The following is a 16523-nucleotide window of genomic DNA, read 5'->3' as shown; positions in this document are numbered from 1 at the left end:
GCAGAATCGAGCGAGATTCGTCGCGTAATTTGAAGCGATTTCAATGCAAAACAAAGTAATACGCTTTCAGAGAGGAATTGCAGTAAATGGGTGCACCTCGATTCGTCGGCGTCGTTCTTATTGACAGCAAATTGCCTGTCTAACATACCAAAATTTGCAGCGATTTGAGGACCTTGTTTTAAAACCCCCAATTGAAGCGATTTCAGGATCTTGTGTTAAATCAAATTGAAATTGAGGTTAAATTCGTAGGAGGGAACAAGGAGAGGGATGTATTCGACATTTCAGCAGAAAGCGGCTAACCAGAAGACCGACATAGTTCTTTATCGGAGAGTGAGGGTGGGATAGGAGAAGCAGGATTTGGTAGGTTGCTATCTGAATTTCTACCGGGTCAGTGGGTATATCCCTGGTATTTGGGGTTGTGTTTCATACCAAACAAACCAATGATAGTGGTAAAATTGTGTGGCCTATCAAGGCCTAACAGACAATCAAACGAGGCCTTCAGTTTGGAGTGTCTAGTGAACCAAGCCTTTCTTTTATTGGTCTGTAAAATAATAGGTATATAGTTATGATGACATGACAAAGTTAGTAATAATGACTGTCGAATTGATATTCATAATTCATAATTTTCAACTTATTGCATTGACGACTAAATTGCAGTAGAGTAGGTCTGTAATCTTACTCCTTTAATTTAATAATCAGCTGTCCTAAAACGGTAGCATAGCAATAAAAACAAAACTATTTTTCTGTGCTGTTTAGGTGCAGGGTAAGGTCCCCTTCTTATTCAGTCATTTTCTTGAACCTTCTACATCAATCCAATGCCACCAACTACACTGCAACTCTACGTATGCATACATAAATACATACACGTATGCACACATGCAAAAGCTGTAAAGAGAATATTCTTAAATCTTAATGGAATGCTCGGTCCGCAAGATTATATTCCACGATTAAATTTATATTATATTTAGTTTATGAGATTAATTTCATGACTTAATCCCGACTGTGTTGGAATCATGTTTGGTCAATGGACTTTGACCAATAATAAATATGACGAGACATTTAATTTTGTAAAATTAAATGCAATAGCGACGATCTACTTTCGGAGTAAATATCTGTGGTATATTCATTTTCTCTAAAATCGATTCCCGATGAGTGAGAAATTATGAATTAAAGTTTGTCACAGTTGTGAGCTATAAAGAAGCTATGCGATAAAACAAATGGATTAATTACAAGGTTTAATTATCCCACATTGGTGGAGAGAACCTTATTAAACATGTATTTAATAAGATGAATTATTACGTGTAATAATTATAGTGAACTAAGATGGGCAGTAGAGCCCATGCGTGCACGCTGCCTCGTCACGAGCCGCGAGCCATGCTCAGTGCACCGTGTCCCGTGACCCTCACCCCGTCTGCCGGTGCAATGTGTCAAAAGGTTCACGATGGACCCGACACACAACGGGTACTAAAAGGTCCACGATGGATCCCGTCATATAGCGGGTCCCAAATGGTCCACGATGGACCCCGACGCATAGCGAGTGACAACATGTCCTCGATGGACCCCGACGCATCGTGTGCCAAAAGGTCCACGATGAATCCCGTCGTGTAGCGTGTCCAGAGACATCATGTCTCTCCAGTTCCCGTCACGGCTTGTAACCCCCGACGGTTACAGTCAAGCCATCATGACACACAATGGCTGTTGACTCCATCAATGCCCAATAGGTGGACTTGGCCTATAAATAGGCATGCATCCCTTGCATTCTCTACACATTGCAAACCAAGCATATCATTTGCATAGCTCTCTCTGCATAGTCTTCTGTCGAAGCTCTGCCCTCGCTATCATCCAATTCGTCGGAGCTTGTTATGTTTGCGGTGCTGCAACGAACAAGACGAAGCAGTTTTATCTTTGGGGACGACACGTCAATCCGAGAGTACTACCGGGGCGTATCTCGTTTTGCGGAAAGAGGACTCCTCGACTCGGCTTACAAACTAAATCTACGGTTAGTAGTTTCAATTATTGTTTTGATTATTTCGATTTAGTTTATTGTACTATTATCTTCATTCTTCATTTGGGTTGTATTACGCCCGGTTAGTGTATCTTTGTATCACAGTAATCACAATCACTTTTTCCCAACAAGATGGATAATCATGTGATAATTAGTCATAGATTAATTCACAGCTTAATTCTAGATTATATCTTACTATTATTTTATCTATTAAACCAAATACCACCATTATGTTGAAAACCCATATTATTTGTCACACATCCACTTCATATTTATCATATCTCATCTATATATATATAGGGTTTTGATCTATCCACTTCATATTCCTATATATATATATATATATATATATATATATATATATATATATATATAGGGATGTATACTTGAATTGGATTGTACTAAAATGACAACCCAAATTAAAATGACAATGTACCACCAGTAAGGACCCTTAGATTTAGGAATAGATTTAATTTAGCTTGCCACGCGGCAGACTTGTTTGCCTATGTATCATAGATTGCTTGTTATTTCTGATTTCATATCGCAGATTTCTTGGAACTATATGCCGAGTATCTTGTCTATGTATCGCAGAAAAAATTGCTTGGTTAGCATTGCACATTGCTTGCCTAGGTTATAATTTTAACTAGTATCACTATAGTGCTCTGATTTCGTTCGCAGATTGCGTGAAACCATATATCGAGTTGTTTGTCTATGTATCGCAGATTCTTTGATTAAGTTGTCAAGTTGTCATTTTAACTTTGGTATCACCATAACGCACCCCTACTTAGATAACCCTGTCTTTTATGGTATCAATGTAGATTTCTTTATGTGTATTTGTGGGTGTTCAATATGCATTCTAGTCTACACATGCAAATTTACTGGTTCATCGTCTGCAAAGTATTGGTACAAGACTAATACTTTGTTCAGTTTGTCTAGTAACAATGTTTAAAAATCGGATTGATGAGTAAACTAACAAAGATACTGGTTCATGATTCAATCAATTAGACCGGTTGAGGAATTGGTCAAACTGTAATACAATTAGTATATGGAGTAATTAATAATGGTGTGTGATCTAATACTAACTAATTTACAGTTATAACTAATAACTAATTTCAATTTTGTATCTTAAAAATATCAACACAAAGACATAAATTTATCAATTGTCTTGTGTTGATAAACTTATGTCTTTATGTTGATTATTTAAATTTACATATTGTATTGATATAATTATATCTTTGTGTTGATAATTTTAATACACATAATTGAAAGTTATTAGTTATTACTGTAAATTAGTATTACCTAACGCGACCCATAATATATCACTAAAAGATTATGTTTAATGTACATATAGTTCATGTTGTGCTTATTTCTGAATGTCTTGTGTAGTGGTATAGTGGAGTGGTAGATATCCTGATAATTCAACCAAAGATTTTGTGTTCGCACCCGACTAAGCACAAATTTAACAACATTTTGTAAAAATCATTTTAAAATCAAAAAATCAGTTTCTAGTTTGCAGCTCGACCAACCAGTTTTACTTGTTCAGGGCGGTTTTATTTGTTAGTGGTTTTAAAAGGTGAACCGTACTAGTCGCCTGCCGATTCGCGGCCAAATCGGTCTCGGCTGCTATTGTTAAAACATTGTCTAGTACTACTACATACACCATTGAAGTGTTGCTGGAAGGAGCGTGTACTGCACTATTGATATATCACAAACCCCTAGGTCCAGAGGATTCGCTAGATCACAGGGTCTAGGAGATCGTGGAACCTTCAGAATTCGGCCATTGGACATGCACTTTTCCGCTTCAAAACCTCAACTCACTATACTATTGACTAGTATAGAGAAACGAAAGATCGATCCTACGTGGACGGATGAGTTAGTATGCATTTGGAGGGTTTTGGGAGGGGTTGGCTGCTGCCACGCAACAAGTGGGTCGAGAATTTTAAACTACTGGGTCACGAGAATTAAAAGCGCTTCAAGTACTAGAGCTAAGAACAAAGAAACACAGACGCATTCATGATTCGAAACTTGAAATTAACTGCAGATTATCAAACTATTGGGTCAAGTAAAAAGGTTTCCTAAAACGGTGAGACAACAAAGCAAGAAAAAGCAACAGATTAGATTTCCCGAATTAGCTAGCAACAGAAAAGCTGCAAAAAGCAAACAAACAACGGATCTGGGTCTAACTACCAACGATCTTCATCTTCTTCAGCAAATAAGCATGAACATGAACAAAACAGAGCATCAAAAGCAGAGTAAACATGGATAAGATTTTAGACATTATGATTAAACAGAAAACTATCAGATCTAAGCTACCAGGTCAAGTAAATCGAAAGCAACAGACATAGCCATGCAGATCCAACAAGTACGTATCAGATTCATCTCTCGAAACCACAGTCTACCCCAGATCCAATCGATCCAAACTCAACAACATTCAGATCCATCTCCTTCAACTCCGATTCAAACAATTCCTTAACAAACAAACTATGATTCAACCAATCTCAACGACAATTCAACAGTCAATTGCCAAAAGCATCCAAAATCAGTAAAACCCACATCAGGCATTAGAAACCAAAGTAAAACAAAAAATAGAAACTGCCATAACCACGGAAATAAGGTTCAAACACAAAAGCAGTCGCCGAGCTTCCGGCAAAGAAGTTCACGATGAGAAATAAACGAAAGAAAATTAAAAAAATATATATTGTATCTTCGCCCTAGTGAGGACGGTGTTACACCACGGAAACCAACTATCGCCAAGCCTGCCCAGAATTTTCCATCGGTGCCAAGTGCGTGTGAAGTGAGCTAACTAGAAATGAAACTAAGGAGTATGTGGAGCTGGTGTCGAATCCTCCTCTTCTTCAAGATAGTTGCTCCTTTTATAGCTGAGGCTCAGATCCCTAGGGCTTCTTTCTTCATGATTTGTCACTTTTGTCCTCTGAAATAGGATCTTTTAGAACTGCTTCTTGCTTCACTTTTGCTCTTTTTTCCCTGCCCCGGGTAATTTGTATGCATTTCCTAGGTCTGGCAGATTTTTCACGACCCTGAACTTACAAACACTTATTAGTTCACTGAATTTACAGAATTTATCCCCATAACCAATGCATGAAATGAGCATTATCTACCATTAATCTAGAAAATTATTTCAAATGCACTTTTTTTCAAAGATCATGGAATTCTAGCTCTTGCATCATAATTCATGATGTAATTAATCAACCTTATTTATTTAAGCAAATATACATTTAAGGGTTGGACAGGTAATATAAGTTGCAATAAGTAAAGAGTAAATAATTATATGTACACTAATTATCTTTTAGTACTGCATGTAATTATTGAGTGGTGTGGAAAACAATTAAATGTGGGCGTACACGCATTCGAGACTAATATTACATTCATTCATGCATCTTTATTTTTTTCAACAAAAGAGGATACATTTCTTTATTATTTAGTCAGACAATTAGCCTCTCTATGTACGCAATTATTAGCTTTCTTTGTCTCTCTTGAATCTTGATCTTTTTATTTTTGGTGAAATAGTTATTTTTCCAACTTTTTTGTAGTATGGAAATGAATTAGGATTTCTCTTTTTTTTTGTTCTTCTCCTTCTCATATTAAAGCGACATTTACAAATGTTATCAAATAATATATGGCGATTACGAAACTATAAGACAAGTGGGAATATTGTCATATTTTGGGTGTGTGAACAAAATCAATACACACTCAGTTTATCTTCCAACATCAAGCGTTTAGATCAATTAATTATTCGAATAAATGAAAAGATTTGTAGAAAATGAACTTGCACGGACACATACGATGAATTTGTTTGGCCAAGTTTGACATGATTCCATAGAGTAATTGCTACTGAAACTACAATTAATTTCTTCGTCACTATATATACAATTATTTTATACAGCTTTTTAACGTACAATATGCCAAAAGCTGAAAAGAAGATATTGGTGTGGGATATGGAAAGCATAGAAAATATGGAATAAAGAAATTTCAAAAAAATTTCAAAAAAGGAAGGACCGATGATCACGCCCTATCCCCGTAATGGAGGGCCGATCATCGGCCAAGGCCGACGTGTCGGGTATATGGAGTGAGGAGGGAGGGGCCGTTCATTGGCCCGTCTACTGTCATGGTGGGCTGATGAGGGCCAATCTCAAGGCCTGGACATCAGTTCTCCCATTGTGAATGCTCTAAATGTGACATTTATTATGGGATGAAAAGAGTATAAAGTAGTGAAGTAGGTCTAGATTGTAATTAAAGTAACGATATACTTTTAAAAAATTGATTTTTTAATCTGTTTTAAGCACTTATAAGTGAGTGCAACTCATTGTAACTATATTGGTCAAAATCACATATCGTTGTATAAATACTGAACCATGTAACATGTAGGACATAAAGATCAATCGTAAATCGTAACATATACTCTACTTTATACGTATTTATAATATACTACTCTTTTCGTCTCACTTTAAGTGCATAATTTCTAATTCGCTATGAAATTTTATATAATGTTGTTTTGTGAGTAAAGTAGTAAGAATAAAGTAAGAGAAATGTTTCTATATATATTTAGAAATGTGTCATTTAGAGTGGAACATCCCAAAAAGGAAAATGTGTCAGTTAGAAGAAGCGGAAGGAGTAGCAGATAATAATGATTTAACAGGGTAGGGTTAATCAGATACATCCTACCTAATTGAGTTGAGAATTTTTTAGGTTATAAATTTACACTCATAACCATTTAAATTTAGTGGGCTATTTGAGTTGGATCACGGATTTCAGGCTACATATACATCTCTTACTCATAAGAATTCTCTCGTATCTAAAGTAAGGTACATAAACTCGAGTCAGGTGGCATGATATTCATCTGTCCTTAATCAAATGGTCAGAGGATTGATCTATGCGTTTGTGTATGGAGCAACCTAAAATGAATATCAATATGATCATCATGAAATATAAGTTAATACTCCTTCCGATCTACTAAATAAGAAACATTTGTTTTTGGCACAAGATTTTATGTAAAGTTGTTTTGTGAGTTAAATGGAGAGAAAAAAAAATGAAATGATATTATTTTTATTTTTAAAAAATGTTTAATTCATTTTATAATAGAAAAGTAAGAGAGAAAATAAAGTAAGAAAGTGAAAGAGAGAATAAAGTAAGAGAGATGATAAAGTAAGAGAGATAAGAGGATAAAGTAGGAGAAAATAGTGAGTTGATTGTTGCCAAAAAGGGAAACGTCCCACTTAGGTTGGGACGTAAAAAAAGGAATACGTTTCACTTAGGCCGGAACGGAGGGGGTAAAAAATATTTCAAATTTAATGGTACATAGATAATACGTATATGGGAGAGATAATTTTGAGGCTTCATTTTGCTGAACATATATTGGCCAACATGCCATATTATAATGAACTTTCGTACAAAAATTGCTGGCTACCACCATTCCAACAATTATGAATTCTTCTTCTCCATCTACATTCATTCTCTATTTCCATAATTCAATTTCAAGAATGAAAAAGTAGAGAATGATTGTGTCCAAATTCAGTCTTTATCCATCCTAATTTGTGTATTAAATAAAACACACTTATCCCCAGCAGCTTTCTTTTCGTTTAATTCGTACTCATGGTGGTTCGCACCAAATAATGCTTGAAAATGAGATTTTATTGGTGTTGTGTAATGAGATTTTAAAATTTGAAAAAATAGCAATATGGTTTTATAAAGTTATATTAATGTAAATAAATCATATGAGTTGAGTTGAGTTTTTTTTCCGATAAGTGCGATAAATGCATCAAATTGTTCAATCTCCGGCGAATGAAAAAAAAATATCAAATGAAAAAAAAATATCAAATAAAAAAAACTTATAGCATCAACCACACCAAGCTAAACAAGTGGAGGCGAAAAAATTGCTCTTCGCCTAAAACAATGGAGACAAAGAAATTGCCCTTGGCCTAACCTTAGAGCATTAGCAATGGGGCGCGCCCTATACACCGCCACATAATCAATTTTATCCTCCTACCCTCCCACCTGCAGTGTGGCGCCCTAAGACGCGCCCTATGCATTTTCTTTTATTTGAATATTTAAATAACTACAAAAATTGAGAAAAAACTTCATTTCATTTATAAAAATTAATACATTACAATACGAATTAAAAAATACGCACACTCAGCGACGACGGTTACGGGCCCACACTTCTTCAATCATGTCGTTCATGAGCTGGGCATGGTCTTGTTGGTTGCGCATTGAGGCATGTCTAGATAGAACCTCATTGAAGCCCGTCGGTAATCCTCTAGCGGGGGGCTCGGTCGCCGTGCTGGACGAGCTAGATGCACCTTCATCATCGTTCCAGTCGGTGATGGTCCCACCTTCATGCTCGACTATCATGTTGTGCATGATTATGCACGCATACATGACATCGGCGATGACTTCCTTGAACCAGAGACGAGCCGGCCCTTTCACAATTGCCCACTGTGCTTGGAGCACACCAAATGCCCGCTCGGCATCCTTCCGCGCCGCCTCCTGCTTTTGCGAAAATAAAACCCTCTTCTCACCAATTGGGCAGCTGATCGTCTTCACAAAAACAGGCCACCGTGGGTATATGTCATCGGCCAAATAGTACCTCATGTGGTATTGGCGCCTGTTGACAGTGAACTCGATGGCCGGGCAGTTGCCATTGCATTGCTCGGTGAAGAGGGTGGATGAGTTGAGTACGTTAATGTCATTGTTCGACCTGGCCACGCCGAAGTAAGCATGCCAGATCCAGAGCCGATGGTCAGCGAAGGCTTCGAGGATCATCGTCGGGTGGCTGTCCTTGTATCCACTAGTGAATTGGCCTCTCCACGCCGTCGGACAATTCTTCCACTCCCAGTGCATACAGTCGATGCTCCCTAGCATCCTAGGAAAGCCGTGCGCCGTCTCGTGCATCTTCATTAGGCCCTGACAATCAACGGCAGTCGGTCTGCGCAAATATGTGTCGCCGTAGGCCTCCACAGGTCCCCTACAAAATCTCTTCAGGCACTCCCGGCCTGTTGTCTCCCCGACATGGAGGTACTCGTCGAAAATGACCGCCGTGGTGCCGTAGGCCAACTGACGGAGTGCAGCCGTGCACTTTTGCAACAGTGTAAGGCCGGGTCTGCCGACGCCATCTTCCCGATACGTCATGTATTCATCACGTGACGACAAAGTCCGGACAATGCTAAGAAAAAGGTAACGCGGCATTCTAAACCGGCGGCGGAAAACAGTCGGTCCCCACCGTGGTTGCTCGACAAAATGGTCTGCAATCAGACGTTGGTGAGTTGCCGCGTGGTCGCGTCGGACAACCGTCCGATGTCGAATAGGCCTATGGATCTGCTCCGCCGCCACCTCCTCGCGCTGCATTTAGACTAAGCATTCTGCCATGGCCTCTTCAACGGCTGCATCTAAGGCTTCCGAGGTCGGACTACCTGACTCCGAGGAACTAGAACTAGTGTCGTCGTCGTGGTTCATTTTGGTATGTGAGAGAGGTAGAAATGTGAGAGATGAGAGAAATGAGAGAGGCGAGATGTTCGTATGAACAAGTGAATGAAAAACGAGGTTTAAATAGACAAAATTCGGAAAAAAAAAGATAATTCAAAAACGCGTGCCATCGTCCGCCGAGCCCACAATGGTGCTCGATGGCGCGGACGATAGGCTATCGTCCGCGCTTTTTCCGCGCCCGAAGCTTAGGGCGTGGGCATAGGGCGCGCCCTATGGCGAGCACCCATAATGGAGGCATCGTCCGCGCCCGAGGACGATGGCACGCATAGGGCGTGCCATCGGGCGCCCCATTGTGGGTGCCCTTACACCAACACAAACACCACAACCTGAAGAATTAGACAAGGCCGAAATAATCACACCAGCAACACATCTCTGGCAAACAAGGAAAAGGAAGAAAGCTAACTAATGTAGTTATTGTAGTCTAGCTCACTGTGTGTAGTCCAACAAACAACGAATTGATTAAGAATTAAGAATATAAAGAATAGTAAAATCTACTAATACTATATCTGATAATCTTATTTTTTAGAGTTAAGAATTCTAATATTTACAAATAAAATGTGAAAATATTTAATATTATAGCTTTAGATTGTTAAATATATAAGTTCAGAACATGTTGATTTTTTTTGATCGAGTTGTTATGTTCTAGAAATAATAAAAATTTTGGAATGTAAAAAGTTAATATCAAAATTATGAAAAATTTTAAATCAAAATCTCATACTCAATTAGTATAAATACATCATATATCAAATTTTAATTCATTGCATGATACAGTAAATTAAGATAAGAATTCTAGTAATACCTTAATCCCTCCATTCCATAAGAATATGCATTTTGGGTTAGGCACGAGTTTTTATTGCTCGTGAAAAGCCATTGTATGGGGTTTTGGAGTGCATCAGAATGTACACGATGGATAGATTCACAACTAGAAGACAATTTACTTCAAGGATACAAGACCAATTTACTTCAAGGATACAAGACTGTTTGGTCTGAAATAAGGAAGAAAATTGAAAAACTCAAAGAGAGGACAAGCGAATGCATGGCGTGGGAGGCTGGAGAGTGGATTTACCAAGTGAACACGAAGTGAAATGAACAATTTGTTGTTAACTTGAGGGATAGAACAATTAATTGCAGGAAATGGATGCTCACAGGCATCCCGTGTTATCACACAATTGCAGCTAAAGAGACAACATGTGAGGCGGTGGAATCAGTTTATGGATACTTGTTATTTAAAAGAAAGCTCCCAAAAGATTTACCAACCAATTATTCACCCAGTTGAAGGTCACAACTTATGGCCCAAGACGATGGAGCGTGATGTCGTCCCACCCGAAATCATCAAACTTTCGGGCCGTCCAAAATGAGCAAGGCAAAAAACATCTAAAGAGAAATAAACAACAAATGATGCCTGTGTCGTCCCACCCGAAATCATCAAACTTTCGGGTTGTCCAAAATGAGCAAGGCCAAAAACATCTAAAGAGAAATAAACAACAAATGATGCCTGATTACACATGCTATAAATGTGGCAAAAAGGTTCATAACAAGAGGAAATATCCCTAGCTTATTCATCTTGAATCAAAACGTATCGTTGAAGCTAGCAACCCTAAACCCTAAATGTACAAAACGTAGTTACCTTTTTTATTCAAACTTAACTTGATTTCTTACTTAGTTAATTAACAAGAATTAAATGTTGTTATTCTATATAATGGACAGAATATGGGAAAAAATATAGGCGTAATAGCCCACAATATTGTAGCTTGTGTTATCAACCCGGCTTCAATTTGTATAAACAACATCAATTTGTGGAAAGCAAATTTCCTTTTAATTTATTCTATTTTTATTTTATGAAAAAATATTTTATAAATTTTCATATTAAATTCATTAATTAAGTTAGGTTAGTTAGATTATAATTAGGTTATTAATTTAACAATTACATTTAACAGAAAATGTTAATTTTGAATCAAAACATATTGTTTGAGATCAAAAGATTACACACCTCATATATAGTATTGAATTTTTTTTTTAAACAAATATAAGAAACTAAATTTGGACTTTAGTCAATAATCTTGAGAACATTATTTAACAAAATCTTAATCACGTGAAACGACATTTGGTGCTCAATTATGTACATACCTAGAAATTTATCTAATTCAAAATATATAGTGGGATTCCACAACTTCATGAAAGTTAGTATACACTTCTTTTTAACTACTCTAGCTCCACCTCTTGTTCTACTATATAATTAAATAATGTCCACTATAGCCTCCACTAATAAATATTACACAACATAAAAATACGACACGAACATATATATACAACATATATACAAAATCACTTGACCTTCTTGTGCCTGTTAAAAACAAGAACCCTAATCAATAAAAAAAACATATTCCCAAGTAATAATAATAATAATAATAATAATAATAATAATAATAATAATAATAATAATAATAATAATAATAATAATAATAATAATAATAAATTATTATCCTTACCTGAAAATGGAGATTATAGAAAAGCCTTGATTGAAATGATTGGAAACAAGAAGCATTGACCATGAGAAAACCTTCTTCTTCCAATCTCGAGATTGCTTCAGAAAACGAACCATTTTCTTCCTTGGTAATGCAAATCTGGATCACGACTTCAACGTCGCTGATTGGAGTTGCTGAAGCTGCTGAATTGGAGCTTGATTTCTTTAAATTTATGTGACTCTTTTGTGAGACAAATCTCTCCTTGTGTTTTAGCCTCTCCACTTCTGCCTGCAGCTCAGTTATGTAATTCAGCACTCTCGAAATCGTGGCCGTAATGCTCAACTTTTTCTGCGACAACGTTTAGCGTTCAGTTCGTTAAACAAGATAACGTCAGATTTGTCTAGGATTTAATAATTAATCATTGGGACCATGAAAAACAATCTAATTGTAATAATTTTAGAGCAAATGTCAATTTAGGTCCTAAACATATGACCAAAAATACGAATTTAGTCTAAAATATTCACTTTTTGAAAAAAAAGTCTATAACAAATAAAATCTGTGTCGGAGTGATCATTTTTTTACGGTTCCATCAAAAAACTAATGGTCATGCCACTGTGCAGTTAGTATTGACCGTTAATATTTTGACGAAATCATAAAAAAGGACTACTTTTTCAATATTTTCATTTGTTATGACTCTGTTTTTTCAAAAAGTAAATGTTTCGGACCTAATTCGTATTTTAGTCATATGTTTATAATCAAAATTGACTTTTACTCTGATAAAGACCGACCAAAAGACCAAATTTTAAAAAAATTATAATTGGACAAGAGATAAGATTAGTTATTGTCTTTAATCAAACGTAACCATAGCAACCGGAATCGAGAGAGAGGGGTCTTACAGAGAGATCTTGAGGAGGAAGAAGAGAGCGAAGATTGGCATACAAAGTGTCCATTTTCTTGCGGCGATAACGCTCGCTTGCATTGAGGTTGAGTTTCTTCACCTTCTTATCACCATCATCTCCATTTATAATAAAATCATTGATTTGGAGATCTGAGGTATCTCTTCTCTCTCTACTAAAGTAGCTTAAGTTTTCTTCTTCATGGCCCATCATGGCATATGAACAAAATTGTGGAGAAATAGCCAACGTTTTTTTTTTTTTTATGAAAATGAATTACTCTGTTTTGATATGTGGTGTTTTTGGTGGTTGATGACATGCTCTATATATATATACTCCTAATTAAAATTTCAACAGTGCTATGTCAGCTTCAATTTTTAATTTGGTTATAAAATTAAGACGCATATATTCCTCAAATTATTAAAATCACAAATTGACAAGATCCCATCAATTTTAAATTTTGGTCCGTTGTACGATTTAAAAAATTAATCCACTTGATAAAATTCATAAATTTAGGATTCGTTCACAGTTACTTCCTACGCCCCACGGTAAGAGTTCTATTTCACTTTTACCATAACTGATACGCCTTACGATAAGAGTTTTATTTCACTTTTAACATAACTGATACGCCCTACTATAAGAGTTTTATTTCACTTTTACCATAACTAATAAATAGATTTCACATTCCACTAATTCATTTCACTCACATTTTTATTATAAAACACATAATTTTGTTGAACTTCTATATACTCTGTTGATATTAGGTGTTGACATTTTAATATCATCGTATTTACATTTTTAATACATTGCATTAAATAGTTATTAATATAACGCACCCTGGTGGTGACATCACCATATATTTTTTTGGTTGATATATCTGATATAATTTCATCTAAAAATATCGTTATAAGATAATTACAATCATATCCGAATTTTCTTATTTATTGTAAGTAATTTTTAAAATTGAGCACCGATCATAATTGGATAATTTGCCCTTATTAGTATGATATTTAGAACCCTAGTATTATACTTACTACTCAAGAGATCATTACATAAATACTACTAGAAAAAATAAAAGAAATAGTATCCATTTACTTAGAAGAAAAAAGAAAGATCCATTCATTCTGTATAGAGATTTTACACATAAATTGCATCAACTAAAGGAATTCTGCATCCAATATGATGTAATTAGAATTATATTATTGGATCGCACCAATTGATAGGGAAACACGTACTGGCACGTGCCAAATAATCATTTGTTATTCTAGGCACCAGTTTATCTAACACGACACACTCTATTTAGAGTATCTCCGATAGCGGCGAGCGCACCGGCTAGCCGATTCCCGAGCGCTCGGCGATGCGCTCGCCGATCTCCTGGGCGCTATTGCAGATGCCAGATTGGCGAGCGGGATTTTTTTTATTTAATTTTCGAAACACTATATATACGCGATCTGCACGACATTTTCATTTGCACCACTTATTTTAACGAGTTTTCTCTTTATCTTAATTTCTGTACAAGATCAACAACGCGAAATGTAGCACAACAACGAGCCTACTCCAGGGACGAGCGGGTCTCAAACTCCGACGGTACCCGCGGGAGGTGGATGGGGTCCGATGCCCGGGTACTACTACCCTTGGCAGTAGATGATGCCCGGGGTGGCATCCGAGGGTGGTATGCGTGGATGCCAGGGGATGCCAGGGGGTCCGGGCAGGCAGGGGGGACCGAGGATGCAACCCCCTATGCCGATGATGCCGGGGTGGAGACCCGGGATGCAGATGACGCCAGGGTACCCGGGGATGCAGGGGACGCCGGGGGGGGGGGGGGGGACAACGTCTATCGCCCCAGTTTTGATTTTGTTACTGCTTCTTCGCACACATCGACCCCAGCGGAGATGCAGTTCACTGGGATTGAGACTCTCTCCCTAGAGCAGTTAAGAATAGATCTCGGGGATGCGGACACTCCTGTTCAAACGTGGGGAGTAGGACGGGGTCAGGGCGCGCCCAAGAAGAAGAAGGGGAAGAGGGTGGTCAGCGAGTCGTCGCAGCCAGCTGGTGACGACAGCTCGACACGGAGGAAGTGGACGGACGCAGAGAACGTTGCGCTGTCCAAGGCGTGGGTGAGTGTTTGTGATGATCCCCTCGCCTCAAACAATCAGAGGATCGTCAACTTGTGGGCTAAGATAGCAGCAGCCTACAAGGCATTTTGCCCGGAGGAGAGGCCACGCAGCGGGGAGGAGTGCCGGAAGGGGTGGGACTGAATCCGGCAAGGGGTCTCCCGACTTTCGGGCTTGTACACCAACGCCCTCCGAATGCAGTCCAGTGGCCAAACTGACGAGGACTGCAGGAGGATGGCGGAGAAAGAGTTCCACGTGCCCGGGCTTTACAAGGAGTTCACCTACTGGAACTGCTACCTGGTGCTAATGGACTCCGAGAAGTTTTGGGCAGGAGTCGATGATGGTTGGCCTAAGAAGCAGCGCCTGAACTATACAGGTGATTACGCCGGCGGCAGCATCGGCGGTTCCCACGACCTCCCTAAAGATGCGCAGGAGACCCCGTACCCTCCCACGTTTACTCGCCGCACTCGCCCGGTTGATCAAAGGCGGGCGCAACAGGCTCGCCAAAGGTCCAAGGAGGTCCAGTCGCCATCCCCCACTGTTGGCAGCCCGAAAGGCGACCTCGTCTTCTTGGCGCGTCAACAAACGCGGGCTCAGATGTACAAGGTCATATCTGACTGGAAGAATGCCACTGACCCCGAGGAGAAGAGTTTTTTTCATGCACTGCTCGTGAGTATGCGAGCCGATTAGACTGCCGCCGCGGCACAGGTGGAGGGCTCAGATGCAGCAGATTTGGGGGTCCCGGATAGCGGCGACAACGGTGACGACGGCGAGGCGTGAGGAGGAGGCGGGGGGCTCGTGCGTGGAGTAGGAGTTTTTTTTAATTAATGTAATTTTTTTTGTTAATATACTTTTTTTTAATTAATGTACTTTTTAATATTTTAATATTATTATTGAATTTTTCCATATATGTGTCGCAAAATTTAATTCTGTATTTTGTGTGATTGTTATTTATTTGTTTTTAATAATTTTGTTTATTGTGGTTGGGCTATGGCTAGGCTATTGCTTGTCCAGTTGCTTGTCCTGATGATGTGGCAGGAGGAGTTTTAGTGCTGATGATGTGGCAGGAGGAGTTTGTGGCTGGGCTATGGCAGGAGGAGTTTGTGGCTGGGCTGTGGCAGACCCGGTCTTACGCCGTTGCAGAAGTGCACGGTTGCACTCCGTCAATTAGCCTACGGCACCACGGCGGACATGTTCGACGAGTACCTCCACGTCGGAGAGACAACAGGCCACGAGTGCCTGAAGAGATTTTGTAGGGGAGTTATGGAGGTCTACAGCGACACATATTTGCGAAAGCCGACTGCTGTATATTGCCAGGGCCTGATGAGGATGCACGAGACGGCGCACGGCTTTCCTGGGATGCTAGGGAGCATCGACTGTATGCACTGGGAATGGAAGAATTGTCCGACGGCGTGGAGAGGCCAATTTACTAGTGGATACAAGGACAGCCACCCGACGATGATCCTCGAAGCCGTCGCTGAGCATCGGCTCTGGATCTGGCATGCGTCCTTTAGTGTAGCCGGGTCGAAAAACGACATCAACGTCC

At 38.8% G+C, this 16523-nt stretch overlaps 1 protein-coding gene across 1 annotated transcript; it reads right to left on the bottom strand.

The window, feature by feature from the left end:
* Positions 1-11718: 11718 nt before the first annotated feature.
* Positions 11719-13079, bottom strand: LOC121751695 (transcription factor bHLH100-like). Its single transcript, XM_042146496.1, has 3 exons — positions 12867-13079; positions 11995-12318; positions 11719-11849 (listed from the first exon to the last, which is right to left on the bottom strand). Exons 1-3 carry the CDS (start codon positions 13077-13079, stop codon positions 11778-11780), a joined length of 609 nt encoding a protein of 202 aa, XP_042002430.1. The 3' UTR covers positions 11719-11777.
* Positions 13080-16523: the final 3444 nt, after the last annotated feature.

The sequence above is a fragment of the Salvia splendens genome, chromosome 10 (genome assembly GCF_004379255.2).
Source record: "Salvia splendens isolate huo1 chromosome 10, SspV2, whole genome shotgun sequence".
NCBI classification, from domain to species: domain Eukaryota; kingdom Viridiplantae; phylum Streptophyta; class Magnoliopsida; order Lamiales; family Lamiaceae; genus Salvia; species Salvia splendens.
Note: the sequence above shows the minus strand (reverse complement) of the source record. Positions and strands in the feature narration are given on the sequence as shown.

What these genes read in the sequence shown, in the direction of transcription:
- LOC121751695 (XM_042146496.1), bottom strand. Translation starts at nt 13,079, where the DNA reads ATGATGGGCCATGAAGAAGAAAACTTAAGCTACTTTAGTAGAGAGAGA. An exon ending in TTCCTCCTCAAGATCTCTCT is followed by an intron (nt 12,319 to 12,866) that starts GTAAGACCCCTC and finishes ACGTTGTCGCAG; the next exon opens with AAAAAGTTGAGCATTACGGC. An exon ending in TCTATAATCTCCATTTTCAG is followed by an intron (nt 11,850 to 11,994) that starts GTAAGGATAATA and finishes TGTTTTTAACAG; the next exon opens with GCACAAGAAGGTCAAGTGAT.